The following is a 25313-nucleotide window of genomic DNA, read 5'->3' on the forward strand; positions in this document are numbered from 1 at the left end:
GCTGAATGTTGATTCCAAACATGAAGCTGCATATGGTCGACAGTTTCCCCATTCAATCAGTTCAAAATTTGAACAATATAATAAGTATAGGAATAAATTAGACGGAAAAAAAACATGAATTACATACTCTGTTCTCATTACCGACTGATGCTAGTTCACGTTCATCGTAAGACCACTTCAGTCCACAAACCTACAAATAGCCACGGGAGATTCAGACTCGAGAGTTCGGGAATACGCACATAAAAATGAACGAACACAAAAAAAAGTAGCACCACCATTCCCAAAATGACTAATGACAAACATTGGACGATGAATTCATGACAAACAAGAGAAGTGGCAACTATGAAATAAAAGGAGATGCATGTAGAAAATTCTTAGCGTTTGAAAAAGTAACAAATATCCTGTTGTAATAGTATTTGTATAAATGCATATTTACACAACTGTCAGGGCAAAATATATTATATATTTCTGAGCATGCTAAATCAAACAGAAGAGTCTCAACTCTTTCTTGTGTCCAACAAGCTTACTGGCAAAATCATCCCGAGCACGCATATCTCTATGAAGAATGCTCTTGTCATGACTACCAGAAGATAATAGAGAAGAGCTCCAAGCTAACACCCCAAAACGTGATCGATGCCCTTCCATTGTTCTACAATGCGGCAGTTGGATGCATCCCATATCTACAAACCAAGTGATAGGTATTAACTCACTGCATTATCCTATGAGCAAAACACTGGAAGTGAAATATAGACAGAGGTTAGAAGACTCAATGCAAAGGCAATAGTGGAGCAAGATAATCTTTCAAGAAAAAAATATCCTATAACCAAACCTGAACTTGGCCAGTTGTTAGTTCCAACAGCAAGGTGAGTTCCACATTGAGCCCAACCCAACCGAACAGATACTATCACGAATCCCCAAATCACACAACTTGCTAACCTTGATACTACAAGCATTCCAAAAATAAACACAACTTTCCAACCCCACAGCCAAGACATTGTTAGGTGACCAATCCACCAAATTCAAATAGAAATCATCTTCCAATCCAGGTGCATCCGAAACCTACAAAAAAATATAGGAATAAATGTTAACCCAAAATTTTTTTATTAAAAAGACCCTACTAAATTTCGAATTTCAACCCAGTTTACCATAAAACCAGAAAGGTAACAGGACTATGGCTAATGCCAGGGCCCGACTCGTCATACCCTAAACATTGAAGCGAATGTAAAGACCGTTTAGTTTCAGTTTTGTACCGGAAAACATTGCGGGAAGCCGGAGTACCCGGCGTATCGGGCCCAAACAGCGTGGCGCGTAGAAGGCTTTGATGAGCAATAGAACGGTTTTCTTTCCTTGGTCTGACGCGGGAGAATTGGAGATGTCGAAAACTGCGAAATTTGAGCCGGATCTGCTGGGGATAAACCTATCAGAGTAAATTATACGCGACGGAGAGTTGTTGTAGTTGGAGCCGATCATGCGATTGATCGGCATAGTCGGAGTCGGAAGGTTTCCTGGATGGAGGATGTTAAGAATGTCACCACCAACTTTTCTTTTCTAGTGCAGCCAAAGAGAAGGGCGGGCTCGACCTGCAATTAAACAGGTCCTTCGGCTTTTGTACGAGAGTTCAAATCCGATGCGAAGCTGTTGAAGATGAAGAATACGAAGGTGGCGACGGATAAGCGGAGGGAAAATCACTAGGAGTGGATCACCTCTTTTTCACAGATTGCTTCATCTTCAAGCTCATATTAGTAGAATTCTATCAAGAAGAAATTGCAATAGAAACTGTTTACCGGAATGATCAATATATCCGTTATTGCGCCAACTTTGTAAACCGAGGCATATATATATATATACCTATATAAGGAAAATCCCGCCATGATGTTCTTTTTTAAATTTTTAAGCGGTTAAATTGAATATTCAATATCTATATTTTAATTTTTTTATATAATTTAGTTTATTTATTTTTATAATATTAATAATGAGTCTAAATAATTAATATTGATAATTTTTATTAAAATATTATATAATTATAAAATGCTTTTTTTTAACAATTCTGATTATATTTTTTTTACATAATGTCTAGAATAGGAAGATAATATGTTTCAGTGCACTTGAACCTACATATTCTTACATTGACAACAATACACATATCAATTAAGTTAAGACTCAATCGACATATAATTATAAAATAATTTAATTTTCCTTTGTTTTTATAATATCATTAATTAGTCTAAATAATTAATATTGTTAATTATTTCAGTCAAATTACTCTCATCAATTTTTCTTAAGAAAACTATTTTAACTGAGAAAATTTTATTTTACCATGACGGGTTTGAATTAGTGCTTTTTTTTTTCAAATCCTAATAAGTAGTTTTAATGTTATTATCAATTTTCTTAATAAAACTATTTGAGCAAAGAAAACAATTCTATTACCTTTAATCCCGAGGCTTCATGTAACACCTCTTAACCTTAAATCGTTACCAAAATAGGGTTATAGAGCATTATCGGACCTATCAGACAATTTACAATTAATATACAAATAACTATCAAACATAATATAAAATAAGCTTTAATTCCCTTAAATGGACCCTGGAGGCCCAAAATATTAGTTAGGAGTGATTTGGGACTAATTCGGGCGCTTGTGACTTCTTCTTCTTTTTTTGTGCAACTCAATATAACCCCTTATAAATGTCTAACATTCCCTGCAAATTCAAATCGAAACTAATCCAAACAAAATCACAATCAATCCAAGTACATTTAAATACACCTAAATTATATCTATAACTTAACCATGTAATCAAATCACATTTATAAAATCATATAAAATTTTACTATTTAACTTTATGCATTTTTCTTTCTAGGTTTATTACCCAAGCTTACAAAATTTGTCATACCATTTTATTAAACTTAGTACCGAAACACCAAATATCATTCATTACAACCAAAATTATATAACATTTTAAAGTGACTATTGCGACACCTGTGTACATGCCACTTTCATTTAAGGAAGAAAACATCACCAAAATTTTGTGCTGAAGTCGGGATCGTTCAGATGCTGGACCGAGACTCTCGACTTCTACTGACCTGCGCACAAAAACAACCGTACGCTAAGTATGGGTATACTCAGTGGTATTACCATAATTCAATTAATAATAATAATAGAATATAATTATCAAGCATATATATATTATCCAATTTTTCAAATATCAATTCATTCTTAAACTTTCATTAATTAACGATAACAATATAATTTTTTTTATCTATTCCTCAACTCCATTCATATATCATATGTCTCAATTTCAATCACTACATGAACATTAAGTTCATGCCTTTCATTTTCAATCTCAATCTCAATTTCAATTCACAATTCAACTTCCTCGCATTTTCAATAGTACAATCAATCAAATTCATTTAATCTTTCACTATTAACAAACCCGGACCTTAGCGGATACACGAATTCCAACCAAACACACCAGTACGGCACATTGTGCCTAAAACGGTACTCAGTGCCTGACCAATATACGACACATAAGCACCTGAAACGGCACACGAAGTGCCTGAAATACGACACATAAAGTGACTGATATACGACACATAAAGTGTCTGATTGACAAAGCCGATAAATCCCATACTCTTCCAAATCCTATTGCATGCCAACTATATCTAACTCAGCCCGACTAGTTAATAGGGTCTCCAAATTCACATTTCAATTCAATTTCACTTTTTCACTTTCAATTGCAATTCGATTAAAAATTCACTTTTCCATTTTTAAGTCAATATTCGATTCACTTCCACACATATATTCATCATTCAATTGAATTTCTTTCAACTTAATAATAATAATTACCATCTATTTCACTTACCATACATATAAATTTAAATATAGCATTTAATAATAAATAATTTGAATTATAGTAATACAAACCCGAATTTTCTCATTTTAGTCCTCGACAACCTTCTCTTTTCCTTTCTGTGCCAATGTCCCTAGTTCTTTGCTAACTACGAAAATTAAAATAGTTTACACTATTAATACAATACTAATTTATATTAAATAATTGAATTTCTATTCAATTTCTACCTTAATTTCAATTTGGTCTTAATTAAATTGACTTACTTTTCTATCTCAATTCATACTCTAGTTCTACTCAATTTCCTACCAAATTCAACTTAACTATCTAATGTTCATGAATAAACCCTAATTTCAAATTTCTTTCAATTTAATCCTTCTAACACAAAACTTATAGCTTACTTTACGATTTAATCCTTTTATCAATTCTAACTAGAAATTCTATCAATCAAACCCCTAATTCAACAATTTGTTCAACGTGAATCATGTTCAAAAATCTAAAAACTTTCAAAATTTTAACTTAAATTCAACAAACTTTGTTCTAAGACTTCTAAAACATCAAAATTAAAATAAAAAGACTTGATTGACTTACCAAATTAAAGCTTAAAGCCTCAAACCCTAGTTTTTCCTTTTATTTTTCTTTTTCTCCTTTCTCCTGCTCTGTTTCGAAATGCTCTCTGCCTCTTTCTCCTTTCTTTTTCTTTTATATCGTTTTCATTTCTTTACTTTATATTATAATAATATAATTTATGAATAATTATTTAATTAATAAATATCTTTTAATTATAATACAAGTGTATATACATATTTTACTACATTTGTACAACTTTATCACCCTACATTTGGCACCATTTGATTTATTTATTTTATATTTAATTAATTAATATCTATAAATATCTTTATACTTAAAATTTAAGTAATTATATATTTATTTTAGAAGTGTATAAATATATGCATGATACATGTATAATTTTTATACCCTACATTTATCTTTTCTTAATTTATTCCATAATATAATAATATAAATATAAATAATAATAGTAATTAATAATTATAACAATAAATATCTATTTCATAACGAATATATGTATTACAAATGTAAACATAGGTATTTTACATTTGTACATTATCATCACTATCCACTTGTTATAATTTCAATTTATTTATCATATAAAAATCTTATAATATAATTATTTTAAATTAATTTAACATAATTTATATTTAAATAATTAATTTTATAATTAAAATATAACATAAAAATCTTATTTTTTATTACATCTATGCCGCCTCATTTCTTGTTAATGGCTTAATTCTCATTTTAATCCTTTTTATTTTCTATTAATCTATAATTCAAGTTTTACCATTTACTCAATTTAGTCCTTTTTGCTATTTACCCTAAATTAAGCTAAATTCACCTAATTAAATCCTAATTAAACACACTACTAAGCTCATAAATATTCCTAATAATTATTTACGAATCCACTTTGTTAAGACGGGCCCGACAATGTACTTTTTCGATGCCCATAAATTTTGGGTCATTATACTTCACAATTACACCTTTCGACTCAGCCATCTCCATTAAATATTAATTTTTAAAATTTAAAGAATACACATTTAACTATGTATCAATTTTAGACATTATCAGGGTGTTAAAACTTTTCTTGCGCGTAACTAATTCTTGAATTCAATTTCTTTTCTAGATTCCAACACAAATCTAAAATTAACTTTCTTTAAAAAAAATTTTTAAAAAAATTCTCTTAAAAGGATAATTTTCTAGGTAACTGATCACACCTAGTAAAAAAATCAGTGGCGACTTTTCGTTTTTAATTGAAACATCATATTTTTCAAAACAAAAGTTTTGATTCTTTTAAAATTTTGACAAGCTAACTTTTAATTTCAATTGAAAATTGGTTGCGACATTTGCTCCTCCAATTGTTCCGACAAGTGGTATTAGAGCTTCAATTCAAAAGAAAGCTTACTTAAGATGATGCGTCTCAACATGACATGTTGAGTTAGAGATTTGTGGTTCTGTAAAAGGGAGAAAAAGGACACCTCGAGAGAGAGCTCGAAGGATGTGATGTCTTCTATGGAGACACGGTTTGCTAAGGTAGAGCAAGCCTTGTCAAATGCCCTAAGTTAGGCGGAGGATGTAATGACTCAAAAGTCAATAAAGTCAAAAAATACGGTTTCAGGATCCTGTTTCCGTAAACTAAGCCCATAAATATTAAATAAAAATATTTACAAAGTTATTATATAGGTGCACTGAAGTTTGGATAGATAATTTTACCGAATTAGTGATTACTTATGGTATAATGATTAAACTGTAAAAGTGGTAAAAGTTCAATTGCTATAGATTTTAATTAAAAAATGGACTAAAGACTAAAATGGAAATTATGCCACCTTAGAAATGATGCAGTTGATGGTTGGATGTTAAAATTTTTTTAATATTATAAAAAAATTATAATTAAATTAAATATGTAAAATAAATTATAATGAAAGTATAATATGGTAGAAGGAAAGAGAACATTGTTTCTCCATCCTTCAACTCCGAATATATCAAGAAGGACAAGAAGAATAAACGGCCTTAAGTGTTTCGATCCTTGAAGCTTCAATTGGTTAGTTCGATTTGGTTATTTTTTTTGTAATTATTATTTTTTGAAATCATGGAAGCTCAATCTAGATAGGTCATGTATCAATTTGTAAAATTGTTAAAGTTTTAGAAAGTTACCATTGTTAATTTCTTAAATTTTTAGGTATTAAGTTGATAAATTTTAAGCTTAGAGGAGAAAATGACTAAATTATAAAGTTAATCGATAGTTTTGTACATTAGAGACTAAAGTGAATAAATTGTAAAATTGCATGTAGAAATGAAAAATAGGAGGTTCCTAATGGATTATAATGAAATCGGAATTCAATTTAGATTTTTAAATTTAAAGTTATGTTAGTAACAGTTTTGGAGACTAAATTGAATAAAATATAAAATTTATATAAATTGACAATTGATTTTGAATTTGGTTGATTATTGATGATATTGTATGTTTACGCTATTTGTAGCTAACGTCGACCCAGATTCCTTGAGAGCAAAAGGAAAAGCTAAAGTCGTCGACAAATAGCTTGGAATTCTCAACCTTAAACTCTAAACTCTAAATCTAAAATCTTGAACCATAACCCAAAATTAGAAGCCCAAACCATAATCTTGAACCAATAACCTTGAATCCTCAAACCCTAAATCACCTTAAATTTAGAATCTCGAACCTTGTACCCAAAACCTAGAAGACCAAACTTTAAACTTGAACTCATACCCTTGAATTCGAAATCCTAAACTCTAATCACTAAATCTAAAATCTCAAACCTTGAACCCAAAACCTAAAAAACCCAAACCTTAAACTCAAACTAATATCTTTAACCTTTAAACCAAATCATAAACCCCATAACTATAAACCTTGAATCTAGAATCTCAAACCCTGAACTCAAAACATAAAAGTCCAAAACCTAAACTCAACCTCATAACCTTGAACCCAAACCCTATAGCAATGAACCTTAAACCCTAAATTTAAAATATCGAGTCTTGAATCCTAAACATTAAATTCAAACCCATAACCTTAAACTCAAACCTTAAACTCCAAGCTTGTAACTCATAACCCCGGACCCTTGAACCTTGAACATAAAACACGAATATTGAACCTTAAATCTCAAACTCAAACCCTAAACTTTAATGTTCAAGTTTCAAGATTTAAAGTTCAAGGTTTGAGTTCAAGATTTAAGATTTTGGGTTCGAGGTTCAGGGCAAAATAATTATCAAAATTATGTGTTAATAACATGGAAAAAAATTGCACAAAAATTACTATTTTTTTAAAAAAATTGATTGCACAAAAATAAAAAATATTAACTTATGAAAAAAAATAATTAAAATTTGCAAAAGAAGAAAAGATGGTTTGTTTATAATTTTATAAAATTAATTATTTTAAGTAATTTAATTAAAATTAAATTAAGTTAGAGAAAATATTAGATTAAGATGAGTGATAATAATATTTTATTATCTTTAAAATTTTATGACGTGTCACTATTTTATTAATGCCTATAAATTATACTTTTTATATCATCCTAAGATAATTTATTCTCATAAACTATTGACAATACCTAAGCTTACTTAACGAGAAGAAGTGACCAAGTATAACTCTAAAATTTTTAAAAAAATATCTTTAAAAGGATGGAAAGAATCTTAAAAGAAAGAAAAAAGAGCTCCGCTTTCAAACTTTTATAATAAAAAAAACTCTAGAAAGATAATTTTTTTAAAAAAAAAAGTAAATAAATATCGAAATTTCTTATACGAAAGCAAGAGGAAAGAAAAGCGAGAGAGAAAGAAGAGAAACTCATATTTGACTTGAGTAGTTACTTGGTTTTACATAACTTTTTCACCGATTGGTTTTAAAGGACCAATCGGAGAAGGTAGTTACAATAGACTATCAAACCATTACTAATGATATGCACAATATCACTTAAGCCTTTACACCCAATAAAACTCACGTCCCATTATATTTATCCCAAAATTCACCTGTTTCACTGAGTTATCCTATCCATTCTCGGCTCGAAAAATGGATATACAATTTTACTCAAGCCTAACTCGAATAAAAATATTAAAATTGGAACTCGGCCTAATTCACCTGCATTTAAAAATATAATACATCAAATGCATTAAAAATATTAAAATACATGTTTCCTAACAAATAAATAATAATAATACTTAAATAAAACTAAAAAAATATAACTTAACAAATAAATACATCTAAAATAATAGTAAATTTAATAATAAAACAAGAGTTATATAATATACAAATAATAACAGTAAAATAGTAACAATATAATAGTGAAATTATAGCAAAACAATAAAAAGTAGCAACATTTTCTTTTTTCTGTAAATTCGAGCCAGACTGGGCTCAGACTAAAAAACTTATTCAAGGCCTGACCCGTTAGAAAATAAACCTTATTTCCTTTATCTAAATCTATTTTTTAAACTTAAATAAACTTTGTCCTGCATCAATTTATTGATAATCAAAATGATTGGATTAAGCTAATTAATTAAACATGGTATCCACGCACGACAAAAGACATACATACACAAATCAAACCCATCATTCTTGTTGTGTCATGTCGTAGGCTTCAGCACAGCACAACATAAATAGTGAAGTTCTCACTTCAATGTCGGTCAACATTATGGTTGACTTTCAAAAATAAACATAAAACAAGAAAAAATTTGTTTTGTATTATCAATTTTTAATAGTTTTATGTCATATTAGTTGTTTTATTTTAAATTTCAGAATTTTAATTTAGGTTTGATTTCTTTTCTGAATGAAAATATTGATGTGGCATAAAATTATTGAAAAAGTAATATAAATAACATGACGTCACTGTTTCATATAATGTTTTCCTTTATCGACAAGTATTATTTTGTGTTATTAGTTGGAATTGTTGTTTATAATAAAAATTCATAACTTTTCAAGTTTATTTCTGAATTTAAAAAAAAATACTTTTATTGTTCATAAAAACATTTAATTTAAACACCAATAAAATTAAATACAACTTTAAATTTCTTAATAAATAAACAAACACCAACGAAAAGTGTGAACATTCAAACAACAATTTCTTTTCAAATACTTTTCACCAAATATAATGAAAGATACAAAATTATTTTTAATTATCTTTTACTCCATAATATTTACTTTTAAGGCATTGAATGGGTTGAAATTACTATAAGCTATGCTGTTATTAGACTTGTTCATGGTTAGGTCACCCGACTTGCAGTTTGAAAATTTGCCTGAAAAGTATGAGAGTTTAGATAAAAATATAGGCTTAAAAATAGGTTTGTACAAAAATATAAAACTCGTTTTCTAAACAGGATGTGCCTCGGGTAAATTTTTTTGGCTCAAGTCTAGCTCAATTTTTACTGTTTTGTCACTATTTTTTATTGTTTTGCTACCATTTCGCTATTATATTGTTAATATTTTATTGTTATTATTTAGATATTGTATAACTCTTATTTTATTATTTATTTTTCTATTATTTTAAAAGTATTTTTTTGCTAAGTTACATTTATCTCAATGTTCTTTAAGTTTTTTTTATTTGGAAATATTTATTTTAATATTTTTAGTATATTTGATGTATTATATTTTTATATAAAAATTTTAATATAGGCAGGGCGGGCTGGATCAGGTTCAGGTTTTAATATTTTTATTTGAGCCAAATTTTGGTAAAATTTTAGACTTATTTTTCGGGTCGGGTTGGGCCTAAGACTAAAAAATGGGTCTAAAATTTTTACTTGACCCGACCCATGGACAACTCTAGTCATAATTCAATTGTAAAATTATTAAACCTTCATATTTTTTATAAAAGAATAAATATTATTTTTGAAAATTTTATATTTTTTTTATAAATTTAAAAAACTTGGAACTAATAATAAAAATAATAATATTTGAAACACAACGTTAATAATTTCAACTAAAATTAAATTTATTACCTAATTTTTTCATGTTTATTAATGAATTAAGATTTTAAAACAGCCAAGGTGTTGTTATCCAGAAAATCATGAAGTTATTACTAGCAGCTGCAGAAATATAAACAGGGTTACCGCCTTGAATCACCGTTTTCTTTTTATCAAATATTTGAACCAAGGATTGGAATTTTCATTCTCAAGCTCATTGTAAGTAATCAAAAACTCCTTTTTAACTTTGATTCTTTCTTTGGGTTTCTTTTAAAAGCTAATTCTCAGTCAATTGAACTTGGAAACTGGATTTCCAATTACTGCTTGAAAATTTGATCATATGTTGACTTCCCACGGTTCGGTTTTTGCAATTCGACTTGTCTTTGACTTGGGTTGGTTAATTATTTGGCTATTAATCATTATTAAGGGATATTGATTGAAGAACTGATAGTGAGAGTGTCCTTTTGAACCCTTGTTTATTGCAGCTTGGGAATGAATAGTTGATAAAAATGGAAAGGTAATTTTGAATTTCGAATTACTGCTTGAAAATTTGATCAAAATTTGACTTTCCCAGATTTTGATTTTGCAAATGGACATGTGGACTTGTGTTGGTTAATTATTTTTGGAATTTTAGATTAGTAATAATGATGTTGAGAATTGAGATTGTCCTTTTGACACCTAGTTGTATTGCTGTTTATGTTTCTGCAGTTTGGCAATGAATATTTGATAAAATGGCAAGACAAACTAATACCCTTTTTCTTGAACAATGGTTGAGGACTAATATTGGTGGTATTAGCTACTCTGGTTCTGGACATTCTTCGCTGTCGACTTCTTCTTCGTCTGCTCGTGCCATAATTCAAGCTTGGTCTGAGATTCGGGATTCGCTTCAGAACCAAACATTTAATCCCCTCATCCTCCAATCATTGAAAACCCTCCTTAACTCACAAGCTTCTCTCCATGTTGCTGATCCTCAAGCCAAACTTCTTTTATCTGTACTCTCATCCCGAAGTTACGATCTTCCTTCCGAATCATATCCTATCTTGCTCAAGCTTCTTTATATTTGGGTGAGGAAGTCTTTCAGGCCATCCACTGTGCTTATTGATTCAGCTGTTGATGTCCTTTCTCATGTATTTGCTACTGAATTTGGTTTGAAGAAAAGTCCTTCCTTTCTTGCTGAAGGTATTCTTATTTTAGGGGCCATTTCATTTGTGCCTTCTGTGTCTGAAAGCTCGAAAATAGCATGCTCGGAGTTGCTTTGTAGGCTGTTGGAAGAAGATTATGAATTGGTTAGACTAGGAGAAGAAATTATCCCGGATGTGCTGGCTGGGATTGGATATGCATTATCTTCTTCTGTGGATGTTCATTTTGTTAGAGTTTGGGATTCTTTGTTGGGAATTTGGGGAAAGGAAGATGGGCCTCGTAGTACAGTTCCTACTGCTCTAATGATCTTGCATTTGGTTGAATGGGTTGTTTCTGGTTGCATAAAATCACGTTCTCTTAAGAAAATTGAAGCTTTCTCACAGCAGATATTAGGGACTTCGAAGGCGAGCTATGTTCCATTTGCTCTTGTTATGGTTGCAGCAGGAGTTTTGAGAGCTAGTAGACAAGCAGCCAATGGCCAAGGGTTAGAGTTTGTTTCCAGACTACGGATTTCTGCAGAGAATCAAATAGCCTTTGTAGCACAACAGTTGGTTTCTGAAACTAAAGGCTTTATAACCTCAGATAATGATCCTGCGAACAGTCTTCTTCGACAATGTTTATCATTAGCCTTGGCTAGAAGTGGTGCAGTCTCTTTCACTGCCCCTGTGCTTCTGTGCCTTGCATCAGCATTGTTAAGGGAAATCTTTCCCTTAAGCCACTTATATATGCAGATTCTTCAGTTTATCCATAGTAGTGGGTCTGAATTTGATACCAACGAGATTAAAAGACATCTGGACAGTACACTTTTTAAGGAAGCAGGTGTCATAACTGGTGTCTTCTGCAACCAGTATGTCTCAGCAGATGAGGAGAGCAAAAGTTTAGTGGAGAGTCTTATATGGGACTACTGTCGGGATGTCTACTCTGGTCACCGACAGGTTGCTTTGTTGCTTCGCGAAAGAAACAATGAGCTACTAGTTGATTTGGAGAAAATTGCGGAATCTGCTTTTCTTATGGTTGCGGTTTTTGCTTTGGCTGTAACAAAGCAGAGACTAAATTCAAACTTCTCTCAAGAAATACAGAGGGAGAAATCAGTCCAGATATTAGTTTCCTTCTCTTGCTTAGAGTATTTCCGACGTATGCGTTTGCCAGAATATATGGATACAATACGAAGAGTTGTTGCATGTGTTCAGGAAAGCGAGTCTGCATGCATCTCTTTCGTGGAATCCATGCCCACCTACGTTGACTTGACCACTTGGCAAGGTGATATTTTCTTCCCCCTCCTTTTGGCCATGGGAAGCTGATGTTTACATATTGTTTTCATTGAGTGCTAGGTTTAGATGCTCAAGTAATTTTGCAGCAGTTTAAAGATCTGGATGTCTTTCATGTTGTTGTTCCATAAATTGTTAGTTTTACATGGACTTGAATTTTGTCTTGTAGACTTTTCATCCAAGCAGAAAATGGGGTATGAATGGTCCAAAGATGAGGTACAAACTGCTCGTGTTTTATTTTATGTCCGGGTTATTCCAACTTGCATTGAACGATTGCCGGCTCACGTGTTTAGGAGGGTGGTCACTCCAGCTATGTTCCTGTATCCTAAAATACATGGTTACTTTACTTGAAAAATTTACAATTCATATTAAACTCTATAAACTTTGGTTCCTGATAACAATGGTTATTAGATACATGGGACATCCAAACGGAAAAGTAGCTCGAGCCTCACATTCAATGTTTGTAGCATTCATGTCTTCAGGAAAAGACTTCAAGGATGAACGAGTGTCACTGAAGGAGCAACTTGTTTTTTATTACATGAAAAGATCTTTAGAGGTACCTAAAACTTATCGAAGCAGACAGTAGTAATACCCAAAACATGTTATCAAACTTGTGGGACTAAATTAATATTCTTCATTGTTATGAATATAGGGATACCCCGACATTACTCCTTTTGAGGGCATGGCTTCAGGAGTTGCGGCCTTAGTTCGACATCTTCCTGCTGGTAGCCCAGCAACATTTTATTGCATTCACAGTCTTGTTAATAAAGCTAATAACCTCCTCAGTGATGCGAATGCTTTAAAGGCCGATGACTGGAAAAACTGGCAAGGAGGGCCAGAGCCTTGTAAAAAAATCCTCGAGCTGCTTTCACGTCTTATTTCTCTCGTCGATATACAGGTAAATACTATTTCATCCATATGGAGCATAAGAAGCAACTTTCACATTCACAGTTACAATCTATGTTGTCTGACTTATTTTTTTGAAGTTTTTTGTCCAACAGTCAATATCTGATAAATTCTCAGATATAGGTACAGAGAAAAAAACTTGAAAAAATAAAGCATATCCGTATTTGACATACACTCATATATCAGACAATCACACTGGAGTCTGAGCAACAAAGTACTAGATGGTATTAACATTTACTCATTTGTGTAGGTATTACCGACTCTAATGAAGTCGCTAGCACAGTTAATTATCCAACTGCCAAAAACAGGCCAGACCATGGTTCTTAATGAGTTATACGCCCAGGTCGCTGAATCAGATGATGTCACTCGGAAACCAACTTTAGTTTCATGGTTGCAGTCATTATCTTACCTTAGCTCTCAAGCTAAAATGGAGGTTTTTACCTCAAAAGAGAGGGAAGGCAAAGAAAACTCTGCTTCCTCGGGGACTGTAGAGCCCCAAGCACGTTTGTGAGACATTCTGATGCTGTTCTTCCAACTAATGACACGGCTAATTCTTTGATAGACGGCCAGAACAGGTGCAGGGTTGCCGAAACCGATAAGCTCACATGCAAACCAACTCTGGTTTCATGGAGTCATCGTCTTACTTTTGTACTGAAAGGTAGAAGTGGAGATCTGAACTGCAAATGGAGAAGAAATTAAAACAATGCTATATTGATCAATTCTTTAATTTTCTGGTAGGTGCCATTGTCCCACGGATATCTGAAAATAGATACGAAGATATGATCCTTCAAGGACTTCTCAAATATTTGAATAGGTACGAAGATATGATATCAGAGACATCCATATCTTACACTAATAGTCTAGTCCTAGTAACTTAGAATAAATGTTTTTTGTTCCTTGTTTGCATCATGATGTTAGCCAAGACTGGTATGGACTGACTATGGAGTACATGGCTTTGAAATGGAATACATATACTGATATTAGCACTTTTTTCCAGAGTGCGCATTTTGTAATTAAGAATCTGAGCTTGAAGGGTCAAGGATTTTTGTTTTTATTGTTTAATGAAATCATAAAATTTTGGAAATAATTAAAATCAACCTGTGTCTTTGGTCTCTTAGACAATAAAAATTGATGTATTTTTTGTAGTTTCAATATTGAGAGTTTTGACATTTACTTAGACTAATTCAAAATAGATATATTTATAATTTTGTTCTTTTCGTTTATTGATAACAACTCTATTTAGTAATTAGATGATTTCATATTCGTTGTGAATGTACGAACTTCTTTTATTTTTATAACATAACTACAAAAAGCATAACTTTCAAACCTTGATATTTTATAAATTTAGTTTGATGGAATTCTTAGAAGAGTACAATCATCACATATTTGGTGAACATTCTTGTCATTAACAGTGTTACTAAAGGTTCAATCAAATTCTTGGGAATGGTTGAAGGTAAAGTTTTTAGAAGAGTCAATTCTCCTTAAGAAAAGGAACATAGTTTTCGTATTTTTTACAAGTGATTCTACTGTCAAAAATTTTAAATTATTAAAATTGTCTATAATAATACTTTATCCTTAACACCTTTAACTCATAATTGCTCAGTTCAGTAGACCCTGATTTAGAAGAAGACAAATCTTTAACATCATCAATTAAAACAGTGGATAATTGCTTGTAAAAGTCTTTAAAAGAAAAGGATAAATAATGAAAATTCCTAATACATTTACAAAAGTCCTAAAAAAAAATGAAGATTCTCAGAAAATATATTCCAAAACAAAATGAATAGTGGGACTTTTGCAAAGTTTCTTAAATGATTGTATGCAAGAGCATCTAAAATTGCAATAATGTAGGTAATATTACCCTCAAGTCGACATATGTGATTTGTATTTTGTGCGAAATAATAATAGGATATCCTTTACATTAGTGGGGGAGGAGGGGATAAGATGGGAGCTATCGGAAGGGGAATGAATAAAGTTGAATATTGATGCAATTATGAGAGTCGGCTCGTTTGTTGCCGTGGTGGGGGGAGTGGTTAGGGACAATAGGGGATGTTGGTTTTGGGGTTCTCCCGTAAGTTAGGAAATTGTTCGGTGTTAAAAGTTGAGTTATGGGGGGGGGATTTTGAGGGAATTAAATTATCATGGGAGAAGTAAGTTAAAAAGATTATCTTAGAGATGGACTGTATAGAGGTAACTAACTTGTTAAATAGTTAGACTTGAGATCAAAACATGTCAAGGAGAAAGTGAGGGATTTATTGGAGCGGCTAGAGAAATTTCTTCTGATACATATATCAAGATAGAAGAACAAAGTTGCGAATGATATGACCAAACTTGTTATGAGAATAAATATGAAATAAAGTCTTTAACCAACCTTGCTGAACAATGCATGGCATTGTCATGACTGAGGCTTCCAATCCAATGACAAGATAAAGACGAACAAGTTACTATTTTACTTTGAATTTTCCCTTTTGAAGAAAAAAAAAGGGATATCCTCTGTATCTATATGGTTTTATACCACATTTATTACTTAAGCTTAGGTCAGTACGATAATCCGTTTTACTATTAAAAAAATACTATATTTACATCTTAAATAATTTAAGATTATACAGCAGAATTATTACAAGAAATAGGAAAATTTGATGTTGCTTTATTAAATAAAAATAAGCATACTTTGGAGAAGTTAACATTAATGAATTTCTTTTGATCCAATGATGTTATTAAAAGACTAATTGATATAACTCATGAGAAAGATAAATTGCAATGTTAAAGCTGGCATTTCCAAATATAAAGAAAATCAAAACTTTCTTTTTCAAAATGTGGTCAGTTGAGAGTTTTAAGAGCATGTTATCTTGACTCACAGTATGTGAGGAATGCTGATATGTATCGAACTTGGATATGCTTGAGGATCATAACCCCAGATGTCCGAATACATGTTGAACATGTGTACCTAGGGGAATATGAAGAGAGTCCAGGTGATGGAGGTTTAAGAAACTATCTGCAAACCACCATTTCCTACTTGATTTTGACCCTTCTTCCCTTTCAAATTCTTTACTGATGCAGAGCAGTCGAGAATCAATTACTGGAAACAAGATGAGTAATGGAGAAGTAATAACTTCCCACAATTGCAAATGATGCAATTCCACTACGAGCCATCCGTAACCAAATGCCACGAAATAAGATATTTCTATCTGCAGGGTGGATGCCGGTGAGTTTCTCGAATCTTTTCCCTGGTGTTTTCCACTTGAGAAGCTTTCTCTCCATTGAAACGAACTGCATGGAAAAAGTGGATATATGAAGGCAATCTGACATATGAGCTAGTCAAATCAAAATACCATGAATATAGCATTGATTGTAACTATGGTATTCTGACTCTTCATTTTTCTTGAAACTCTCGTGTTTGAGATATGGTTATAGGGATATGACCTCCAATAATCTCCCAACTACATGGAAAAACTCAAAAAATCTGACCAATATATCTTGGACACATACCCGCTCATACCCGAGTCTGGGTAAACATAGTATTTTAACATAGTGTCTCACTTCATACTTGCTTTTTTTCGTAAAATTTTTTTTCTTGAGTTACATGAAGACTAAACAATCACAATATAATGAGTTCTGAGTAGAATATAGGGTACATACAAGGGAATTAAAAGAAGAAATAAACCGTAAAGGGTAAATTGACAAAGATGAAAATAGGAACACCTTGCACGCTAACTGATTATATGGAAAGCTGACAGCAAAGGTTAAATTGGATGAACAAAGCCAACATGCTAAAGCGGTCATCAGACGTGAAATGATGCCAAGTAAAAGAAATACCTTGGGCAACACTATGCATTGTGATCGACTTTTGGCAGTGTCAAAACCATGAGATGCTGCAGCAGCAACTGGCCCTGAAAATCCTGCTGCAAGACTAACAGCTAAAGGGGAGAGTGGACAGATTTCTTCATCATACCTGAGGGAGAACAACAAAAGGATTTTGAACTTCAGCCACATAAATCACCATCAAATTCCTACTTAAAAGTTCAGGCAATGCTGAAACTAATAGCTGATGATTAGAAATAAATCCATATAATGATATTCCATCTAAATTCTTGATATCATGTTCATTTTATACAACCACAGCATAGTGGAACGGTCAAACAACCAGCAAACCTTGTGAGACTACAAACATGAAAAACCATGTCACAAGAACCTCTGATTACTGAAATTCCATATGATTGATATTTCATATCTTGATTTCATGTTAGTCTTTTATACAACCACAACAAAGCACAATGGACCAACAACCAGTATACAACCACAACCAAGCACAAAGGACCAACAACCAGCAAATGTTGTGAGACTACAAACAAGGAAAAGCATGTCATAAGAACTTCTGATTATATACATTATCATACAAACCTAAGATAATCTTCAAACTTAACCATAAATTACATGGAAATTATAGGACTAGCTCTCACTAAAAGGTTACAAAAAGCTAAGCACCCAGATGAGCTTTAACTTTAAGTTTAAATGATCTTTATTTTAAAGGAACAAAAATATTATATTTCTGGTTCGCAATAAAATCTGATTCAGATTCTGTCTAATTTAAAAATCATGATCTTAGACCCAAGAAGTATGCTTTTATCACATGGTCACCTTTCTATCACAAAGGCCAACAAAAATTCTCCAAAAAGAAAAGCATAGGTAAAAGGGGATATCCAATATATTGGCAAATAAAATGCGACAAGCAGTATAAGAAAAAGAATCGAAGTCTTGACTTTATTTAAGCATATGCAGATAGAGACAAAGTTATAGATACATTAACACTAGCATGGATTCAAGGGAACACTCCAATTGTTAGAACTTGGTCCTTCCAAAGAGAGAGTTAACAGGTTTAAACCTTAGGGAGAAGGGGTGAGATTGAAGGGATCAGAAAGGACTACCTTCATTGGATAGCATCAAGAACCAATGGTATACTATAAATGCAAAAAGGCATATAAACTAAACCACAACTGGAACAAGTAAAGGCAAGGAAACCTAAGACATTTTCCGAAGTTTTTTCCTTCTTTAAGTCTGTTGCCAAAACAGACACACATGATAGAGAAACAAAGGTTTGTTCTTCATAAACCTATGAAGATAACGAATACTAAGAGAAGTTTGATAAATACACGCAAAATCCCTGAACCTCAATCATGAGTTTGACAAGCTTGATGAACTTTAGTATCTAAAGTTGCCTAGAAGGAACATCAATAACAAGACTCATAGACAATGCTTAATAACTTCCCTCAAAGAACACCCCTGAGCATCAAAAAACATTTTCTTTTTGTTTTCAATTTTCTTTAATAATTTCTTTACCTTACAAGCACTAGATTTTTGCATTATCACATTAACACAGTAAAAGTACATTAAATCAAGGTTTGAAGTTCCCCATGAGACAACAGTAAACTTAAACCAAGAATTAGCTATATTCCATTCAGGATCCTTCTCTCTATTCTCCTTGACATTAAGTGTAAAACATAGTCGAAACCAATGTTGCTTTGACTCTTCATTTTGAGTGGAGTACCTACGTCCAACACATTTGGACATGGGTATGAGGATATAACCCTCCAAATACATGGAAAAACATTAAAAAAAAAATTTAACATATTCCTACTGGACACATCAATATCTGGAACTCAAACCCGATTCTAAGTAACATAGGTTAGAACGATGTTGCAGGTTTATAATAAACTAAATAAGAAATTGCATGCATTTAATCAACCAAAGATACCCAACAGGGAAACTCTATGCACCAAATAGCAAGGAAAAAGCTCAAAAAAGCACCTGGGTGGGGGATCCATCCCAGCTGCCTTCCAATTAAGCATAACTTGGTGCAAAAGTTCCCAAGTAGAGAAAAAAATGCCACCAAATACAGAGTCTCGAGCTACTCCTGGACGAAGGCCTCTCCATAATGCACCCCATCCTTCCAACGAAATAATTTCAGATGGTCTCCGAACATCATAAACTGGTGGTGGCCTTCCAGACCCAGTCATCATCCAAGGGTACTCTTGTATGGCACTGACCATATTAGAGTGCTTGCTGTTTAAGATGGACAACATACCTACAGCATTGTTCAATGCCTTCATATCCGGAGTATATCCACGTAATAATTTGGAGACTGCTGGCATAACAGCTTTATTTTCTGATGCCGATGATGCTCTTGTAATACGAGAAGCAGAAGTAACCTGTGCACGGAGTTTTATAAGTTCAAACGGCGTGCTTGTTAGTGACTCGACAGCACCAGCTGCCATTCCTGCCATAAGGGCCTCAGAAACATACACAAAATTGTCTTCTCGACCATCTGCAGAACAGCCATATAAACATAATGCAGTGAAATTTGTGGATGTAATGGGAAAAGAAAAAGCTCATTAAAATTATTTTCTTATATTATGCCATTTACATGAAAATCTTCAAATAGTGAGGAGGAAGTTACTGGGGAAGAAGCAATCACTGATAGCAAACACATCATTGCAGCTACTACAGTCATCAGAAAATGAATCACCTGACTATAACCATTAGGTTTCTTATATACTACGTCTGAAAAACCTTCTCCTATTGGACTTCAACAAAAAACTAAAACAAAGCTTCGACTCACATTAAAATTTCAATTTTTTTAATAAAATTGATGTATCAAGGATTTTAACGTCAAAAGGTTAAAAAAGATTCACGAATGTGAAACTTACAAAAAAGAATGTCTTAGGTTTTCATAAAAAAAGAAAGAGGGCATGGTTTTGAGAGCTCTAAAAAAGGGAAAGATGGATTAAAAAAAACGGGACTGAGGGAGTAAAATCCACAAATACTTTAAGATTATTATTTAGAAATGGTATAAGAATCAAGATTTTTAGCCCCATTACAATACAGATACTGAATTGAATCCCATTCTCAAGTACAATGAAGAGATGATGATATTAAAAAATTAATTTTCAAACATCTGTGACCATTTTACGACACATGTTTACACATAACTAGCAAATTGGACACCAGAAAGGGAATAAGGAAATAAGAATATCTGTGCTAGATATACAGCTAGGTCGTAGGAGTGATAACAGTACAATTCAGTTGGTTTTGGAAAAAGTCAAAAGCAAAACACTACTCGAAAAAATTGAGATAAGGGTCCTACGTTTCTGAATATGGCACTGTATTATCATGAACCAAATTAAGATGGAATAACTTTCTGATTTACTTGCAATTTGATAAAATAACAGGTTGACATTCTACAACAATCAACACCATAATAGCTCCCAAGATGTCTCTTCTGTAACAGGCATAAATATAAGAATATGGCTTTCATGGTTTTTTAACACCCAAATAGTGGGAGAAAACAAAGCAACAAACATGTTATATCAAGAATACAACATTCAGGGTAAAATGACTTCTAAAACAGAATTAAGTGAATGACAAGAATACCTTTATAGAAGGCTGTTAAAACTTCATATATTCCAAAGCGAGCTGCCATACCGAAAGTTCTCCCCCAGGCACACCACTCAAAGCCACTGTACAAACCTATATATTTCAAAATAAAGCAAAACTCAAAGTCTTCCTAAAAGTTTGGATACTTGTAGCCCCCAATAAAAATCAATGCTAAAATGAGAAAGCAAGGAAGGACCAAAAGAAAGTGTTGAGGAGAGAGGAACTGCAAATTTTAGTTTCTATAGTTGAATATTCAAAATTCTGAGTGGTATCAATCAAAAACAGGAAGATTGTCCATCTTCCAAATTTCGACTGTCCCAAGACTCCATCCACTCCGTTTTCAATACTTCAAACTCTTTTTTTTCTATTTGATATTATTTTCTGGAAAAGAAAACAAAAAGAATGGAAAAAAAAAATTGCAAGAGAGCTTCAATCAAACAATCCGTCTTTTTTGTGCCTATTGCATTTTAAAAAAAGGGCTGGTACCAAAGCAAACCATAGCTCTAACAGGTTTTGTTCCTTTCCAAAGGCATTATAGCAAACAACTGCTAATCATTCAACTCTAATCTTTTAACTAAACAAGTTAGATTCTTTGTGCTCCATGCTTTCCCAAATTACAGCTAAACCTTTCAACCATGTCAACTTTGTCTTCATTGTACATACCATTAGTTTAAATATCAAGGCATTGGCTGCAACAAAATCCATTTTGCTCCTACCGTACATTATCCTCCACAGTTTTGCTTCCATAAAAAAGAACAGAGCATTAACTTTGCGCATAAGCTTTTCTCTCCATCTATCTTCCACCATTTTCTCTCGTGGCACTAAAAGCCTTGGTCAAACATGACATATTGCCAAATATATAAATTACAGGCAACTGATTTATGATGTTATTTCAAATCAGCAAAGAACATTTCTTCATTTTCAATTCTTAGTGTACTTGAAAGCAACTAGGATAAGAAGGATAAAGTATTCAACAAAACTTTAACATTTGTTAACCACCCCTTAATGTAAAAACTAAACACAGAAAAAGTAAATCACATCAAGTTCTGAAAATGACAATTCACATTTCCATTCCACGAAATATACAATCATTGTATTTACTGTAAGTTAAAAATTCTAACAGCCACGCAACATTCATAAGTTTTGCCTAAATAACATTTTTACTTAAAGGTGGAAGACCGGTATTTTTTAGAACAATAAGTAAATAAAAGAGAAGAAAGAGAAGGTTAAGGACTTACCTGAATACCCTGAAAAAGCTCGAACTCGTTTTATAACCTGAGAGGCATTTAATTGTTTAGCAGAACCTGAACCAACCTGCTCACCTCAAATTTTAAGCATATTGGAAATAAATAGAGTATTATCTTTTCTTGAACTAGAAAAAGGGTCATTAAAATGAAAAGGAAAGAAAAAAAAAAAAGGGGAAGAAAAGGGGAACCTGAATTAGTGATTTGATAGTATCAAGAGGATAAGTAAGAGCAGTGCCAAAAACCACAGAACCTGAAGCAGCAATTGCATGAGTTGCAAACAAATGGTTCTGCAACAATTCATCCATTTCAACCTGGAAATTACAATGATTTAATATTTTTTATTCATAATTCAAAACAAAAGAATATAATTCACAGCAAATGCACATTATCTGTTTGATAAAATGATTGAAGGAATGATGAACCATGGCAAATAAAATACTACTTCAGAGCAAAAGAAGTTAATTCATAGCAACTCAAGCATGCATGTTAACTGTTTGATAAAATGATTGACAAAATGATGAACTAACCAAAAATAAAATTATAATTCACCACCCAGTGAAAGGAACATACTTGAGCCTGTGGAGCTTAATTCACACTTTCTTAATTATATTTAAGTTGGTCAATGGTGTTCTCAACAAATAACAGCAAAATTGTAATACTTCTATACCTGCAAGTTTGAAGAAATAATGAAAGCAAAAGCATGAGAGAGAGCAAAGGTTAAAAAAAGAAAACAGGCAAGCTAGAAATAAAACTAACGAAATCATAACCTTATTAACAACAAGGTTAATATACCAAATGGTACTGGACTTTGGCTTCTATATTCAATTTACTACCCAAAATTTGTTTTGCAAATAGATAACTAATTTTAGATCCCCTTAAAAAAATTGGCTTTTTTTCATTGGCATAATAATAAATTTAGCCCTCCAATATTTACATATTCTATCAATTTGGTCATAATTCTAAACAATTCAAGTTATTCAACAAATGTATCCCTAAACGTTTACAAGATTTGACAATTTAGTCCTAATTCAAAAAATTCAAAAAATTTAAAAATAGAAAATTACTAAAAATGTTTTTATTCAATAAAAAAAATCGTAGGTAGCAACTAGTTACTAGTAGGCTTAATTTAAAAAAAAAAAAAAAGGAAGAAATTCTCCATATAGCTGATGCTCCTTTCTCCCTTTGGGAGATGATACTTTCTGTAGGCTTAATTTAAGAAACTATCGGTGTTGTCTAGAAGTCTCAACATATCTGCCAAGAAGCACCTAGACAATGAAATTCACTAATATAGTTGGCGCTCCTTTCTCCCTTTGGGAGATGATACTTTTCTGTAATTTTTCACACAAATTGAAGAATGCTTGCACAATACGTTTAACTTTTTTAATCTTTAAATTGATAGATGGTATTGGTAGTGATAGCGTTACAAAGGGAAGTTTCTTGAATTAAAATAGCTCTACAACTTCAATGAATCTGCTTAAGGAAAGAGGTAAACTAAAAGTAAGGATACTTCTCTTTAGACTCTCGTAAAAGGCACAATACTACCATAAAATCATCTCCATAGAAATTTGTCCATACATATTACCTACACACTCTTATAACTACCGAAAAGAGCTGAATTATAACCTTCTGGAGCATAAATCTTATATTAATTACCAGCTGCAACTCAAAGAATTGACTGATATTTGACCATATTAACACAAAGGATTTTGACATAGCAAATGCAAGTACTAGAAAATCTCGAAGCAAATATAAGTAGAAAGAGACATGGCTATCTATTTCGCAGCGACTTCAAAGAAGAACAAAAAAATAAGTAAAAAGAGGAATGACAAATTCTACTATGCAAGCTAACAAATTTAAATGGTCTAAATGATGATCCAAAAACAAATTTATGGTAATTATCCAATGAATTGAATAAAGAGAAAATAGAATTTGTTGAAGGCAATCACAACCCAAAATTTCTACCCTAAGAATCAAATAAAAAAGAACAAGTGCTAGAAACAGGAACTTACTTGAAGGAGATATTTGAAAGAGAAAGAAACGAAAAGGGAGGCCTTGGAGGCGGAATTTGAACCCAAAAATTCGGAGGCCAAGCCAACTCTGGACTACGGAGTACATAGCGAGTAAGGGAACTGATTTTTTGTAATATTTTAATATTTTAATATTAAACCGTTATTTAATATTTTAATATTTTTATTTTATCTATTTTTTATTTTTTAAGAATTAAATTAAATTGATAAATTTTGTTAACAGTGAGGACTAAATTTATTAAAATTTTAGAATTAGGATCAATTTGATATAATATATAAATATTAAAGGGCTAATATGTCAATAATTAAAAATCCCATAAAACTTTCATTATTAAAGGACCAAAAAATCAAATTCCAAAACTATCAGTGACCAACTCGAAAAGTTTTTAATTAGTGACCAAAATATCATAGTTAGTAGTGAAGTTTTAGTCTTAGAAATAAGTTTAATATATTTTCGCCTCTAAACTTATCCGCTTGTATTTATTTGGTACCAGGGGTGAATTTAGGGGTTGGTAGAGCCCAACCCTCTTAAAATTTTTTATTTTGGTCTTTTAAAATTTTTAAAAATTTAAATTAATAAAGGTAAAATTACACTTTAATCTCCTTAAAAATGATAAAATTTTGATTTAATCTGTAAAAATTACAATTTAATTTCGAGCCCCGTAAAAATTTTTTTTAACTTCGCCCCTATTGGTACTTAATTCTTTTTGTTGTATCTAAATAGTACCTAAACTTCAATTCGGTAATATATTTTGGAACCTTTTAGTAAAATTCGATGATATGGCACTAGTAACCAACAAAAAGATGGCAAGTGACAAGTCATAATAAAAAATATTTTTTAAAAAATATATAAAATTATAAAAATTATTTTACAGCGATTCGTAACAAGTGTAATTATATTAATAAATTTAATGATTAAATTGTTAAAATATCAATTATAAATAAACACTGATGTAAGTAATCTCTCCCTATTTTTAT

General features: G+C 31.8%; 2 protein-coding genes and 1 pseudogene across 6 annotated transcripts; 1 reads left to right on the top strand and 2 right to left on the bottom strand.

Annotated features, from left to right (window-relative positions):
- Positions 1 to 208: 208 nt before the first annotated feature.
- On the bottom strand, positions 209 to 1421 carry LOC121218433 (protein FIZZY-RELATED 2-like; annotated as a pseudogene).
- An 8977-nt stretch (positions 1422 to 10398) lies between these two features.
- On the top strand, positions 10399 to 14629 carry LOC107903358 (uncharacterized). 3 transcript variants are annotated; one of them, XR_005915076.1, is made up of 8 exons: positions 10412 to 10538; positions 10805 to 10836; positions 11028 to 12719; positions 12897 to 13047; positions 13139 to 13283; positions 13380 to 13625; positions 13884 to 14291; positions 14372 to 14629. XR_005915076.1 is itself a non-coding variant. In XM_016829373.2 (6 exons), exons 2-6 carry the CDS (start codon positions 11051 to 11053, stop codon positions 14142 to 14144), a joined length of 2472 nt encoding a protein of 823 aa, XP_016684862.1. In that variant the 5' UTR covers positions 10399 to 10538; positions 11028 to 11050; the 3' UTR covers positions 14145 to 14629. The 3 variants fall into 3 exon arrangements, 1 of the variants encoding a protein (XP_016684862.1); XR_005915075.1 differs by lacking the exon at positions 10805 to 10836 and having other exon boundaries at positions 10399 to 10538; XM_016829373.2 differs by lacking the exon at positions 10805 to 10836 and having other exon boundaries at positions 10399 to 10538; positions 13884 to 14629.
- Positions 14630 to 16359: 1730 nt separating this feature from the next.
- On the bottom strand, positions 16360 to 24452 carry LOC107903359 (mitochondrial arginine transporter BAC2). Of its 3 annotated transcripts, XM_041096072.1 has the most exons (8): positions 24318 to 24452; positions 22879 to 22975; positions 22497 to 22619; positions 22300 to 22375; positions 21059 to 21154; positions 19436 to 19952; positions 17447 to 17582; positions 16360 to 16900 (listed from the first exon to the last, which is right to left on the bottom strand). In XM_041096072.1, the coding sequence occupies exons 3-8, from the start codon at positions 22611 to 22613 to the stop codon at positions 16703 to 16705; spliced, it is 1140 nt and encodes a 379-aa protein (XP_040952006.1). In that variant the 5' UTR covers positions 22614 to 22619; positions 22879 to 22975; positions 24318 to 24452; the 3' UTR covers positions 16360 to 16702. The 3 variants fall into 3 exon arrangements, with proteins under 3 accessions (XP_040952006.1, XP_040952007.1, XP_016684864.1); XM_041096073.1 differs by lacking the exon at positions 22879 to 22975; XM_016829375.2 differs by lacking the exon at positions 24318 to 24452 and having other exon boundaries at positions 22879 to 24257.
- Between the last annotated feature and the right edge of the window lie 861 nt (positions 24453 to 25313).

This window comes from Gossypium hirsutum, chromosome D06, assembly GCF_007990345.1.
Source record: "Gossypium hirsutum isolate 1008001.06 chromosome D06, Gossypium_hirsutum_v2.1, whole genome shotgun sequence".
Taxonomy (NCBI): domain Eukaryota; kingdom Viridiplantae; phylum Streptophyta; class Magnoliopsida; order Malvales; family Malvaceae; genus Gossypium; species Gossypium hirsutum.

Excerpts from the sequence above, each read along its gene's own strand:
- LOC107903359 (XM_041096073.1), bottom strand. The coding sequence starts at position 22,613 with ATGGATGAATTGTTGCAGAACCATTTGTTTGCAACTCATGCAATTGCT. Across the intron at positions 19,953-21,058 it reads TTTAACAGCCTTCTATAAAG|ATGGTCGAGAAGACAATTTT; the intron begins GTATTCTTGTCA and ends GCTGTTCTGCAG. Across the intron at positions 17,583-19,435 it reads GGGATGGATCCCCCACCCAG|GTATGATGAAGAAATCTGTC; the intron begins GTGCTTTTTTGA and ends GTTCTCCCTCAG.
- LOC107903358 (XM_016829373.2), top strand. The coding sequence starts at position 11,051 with ATGGCAAGACAAACTAATACCCTTTTTCTTGAACAATGGTTGAGGACT. Across the intron at positions 13,284-13,379 it reads ACATGAAAAGATCTTTAGAG|GGATACCCCGACATTACTCC; the intron begins GTACCTAAAACT and ends TTATGAATATAG. Across the intron at positions 13,626-13,883 it reads TTTCTCTCGTCGATATACAG|GTATTACCGACTCTAATGAA; the intron begins GTAAATACTATT and ends TCATTTGTGTAG.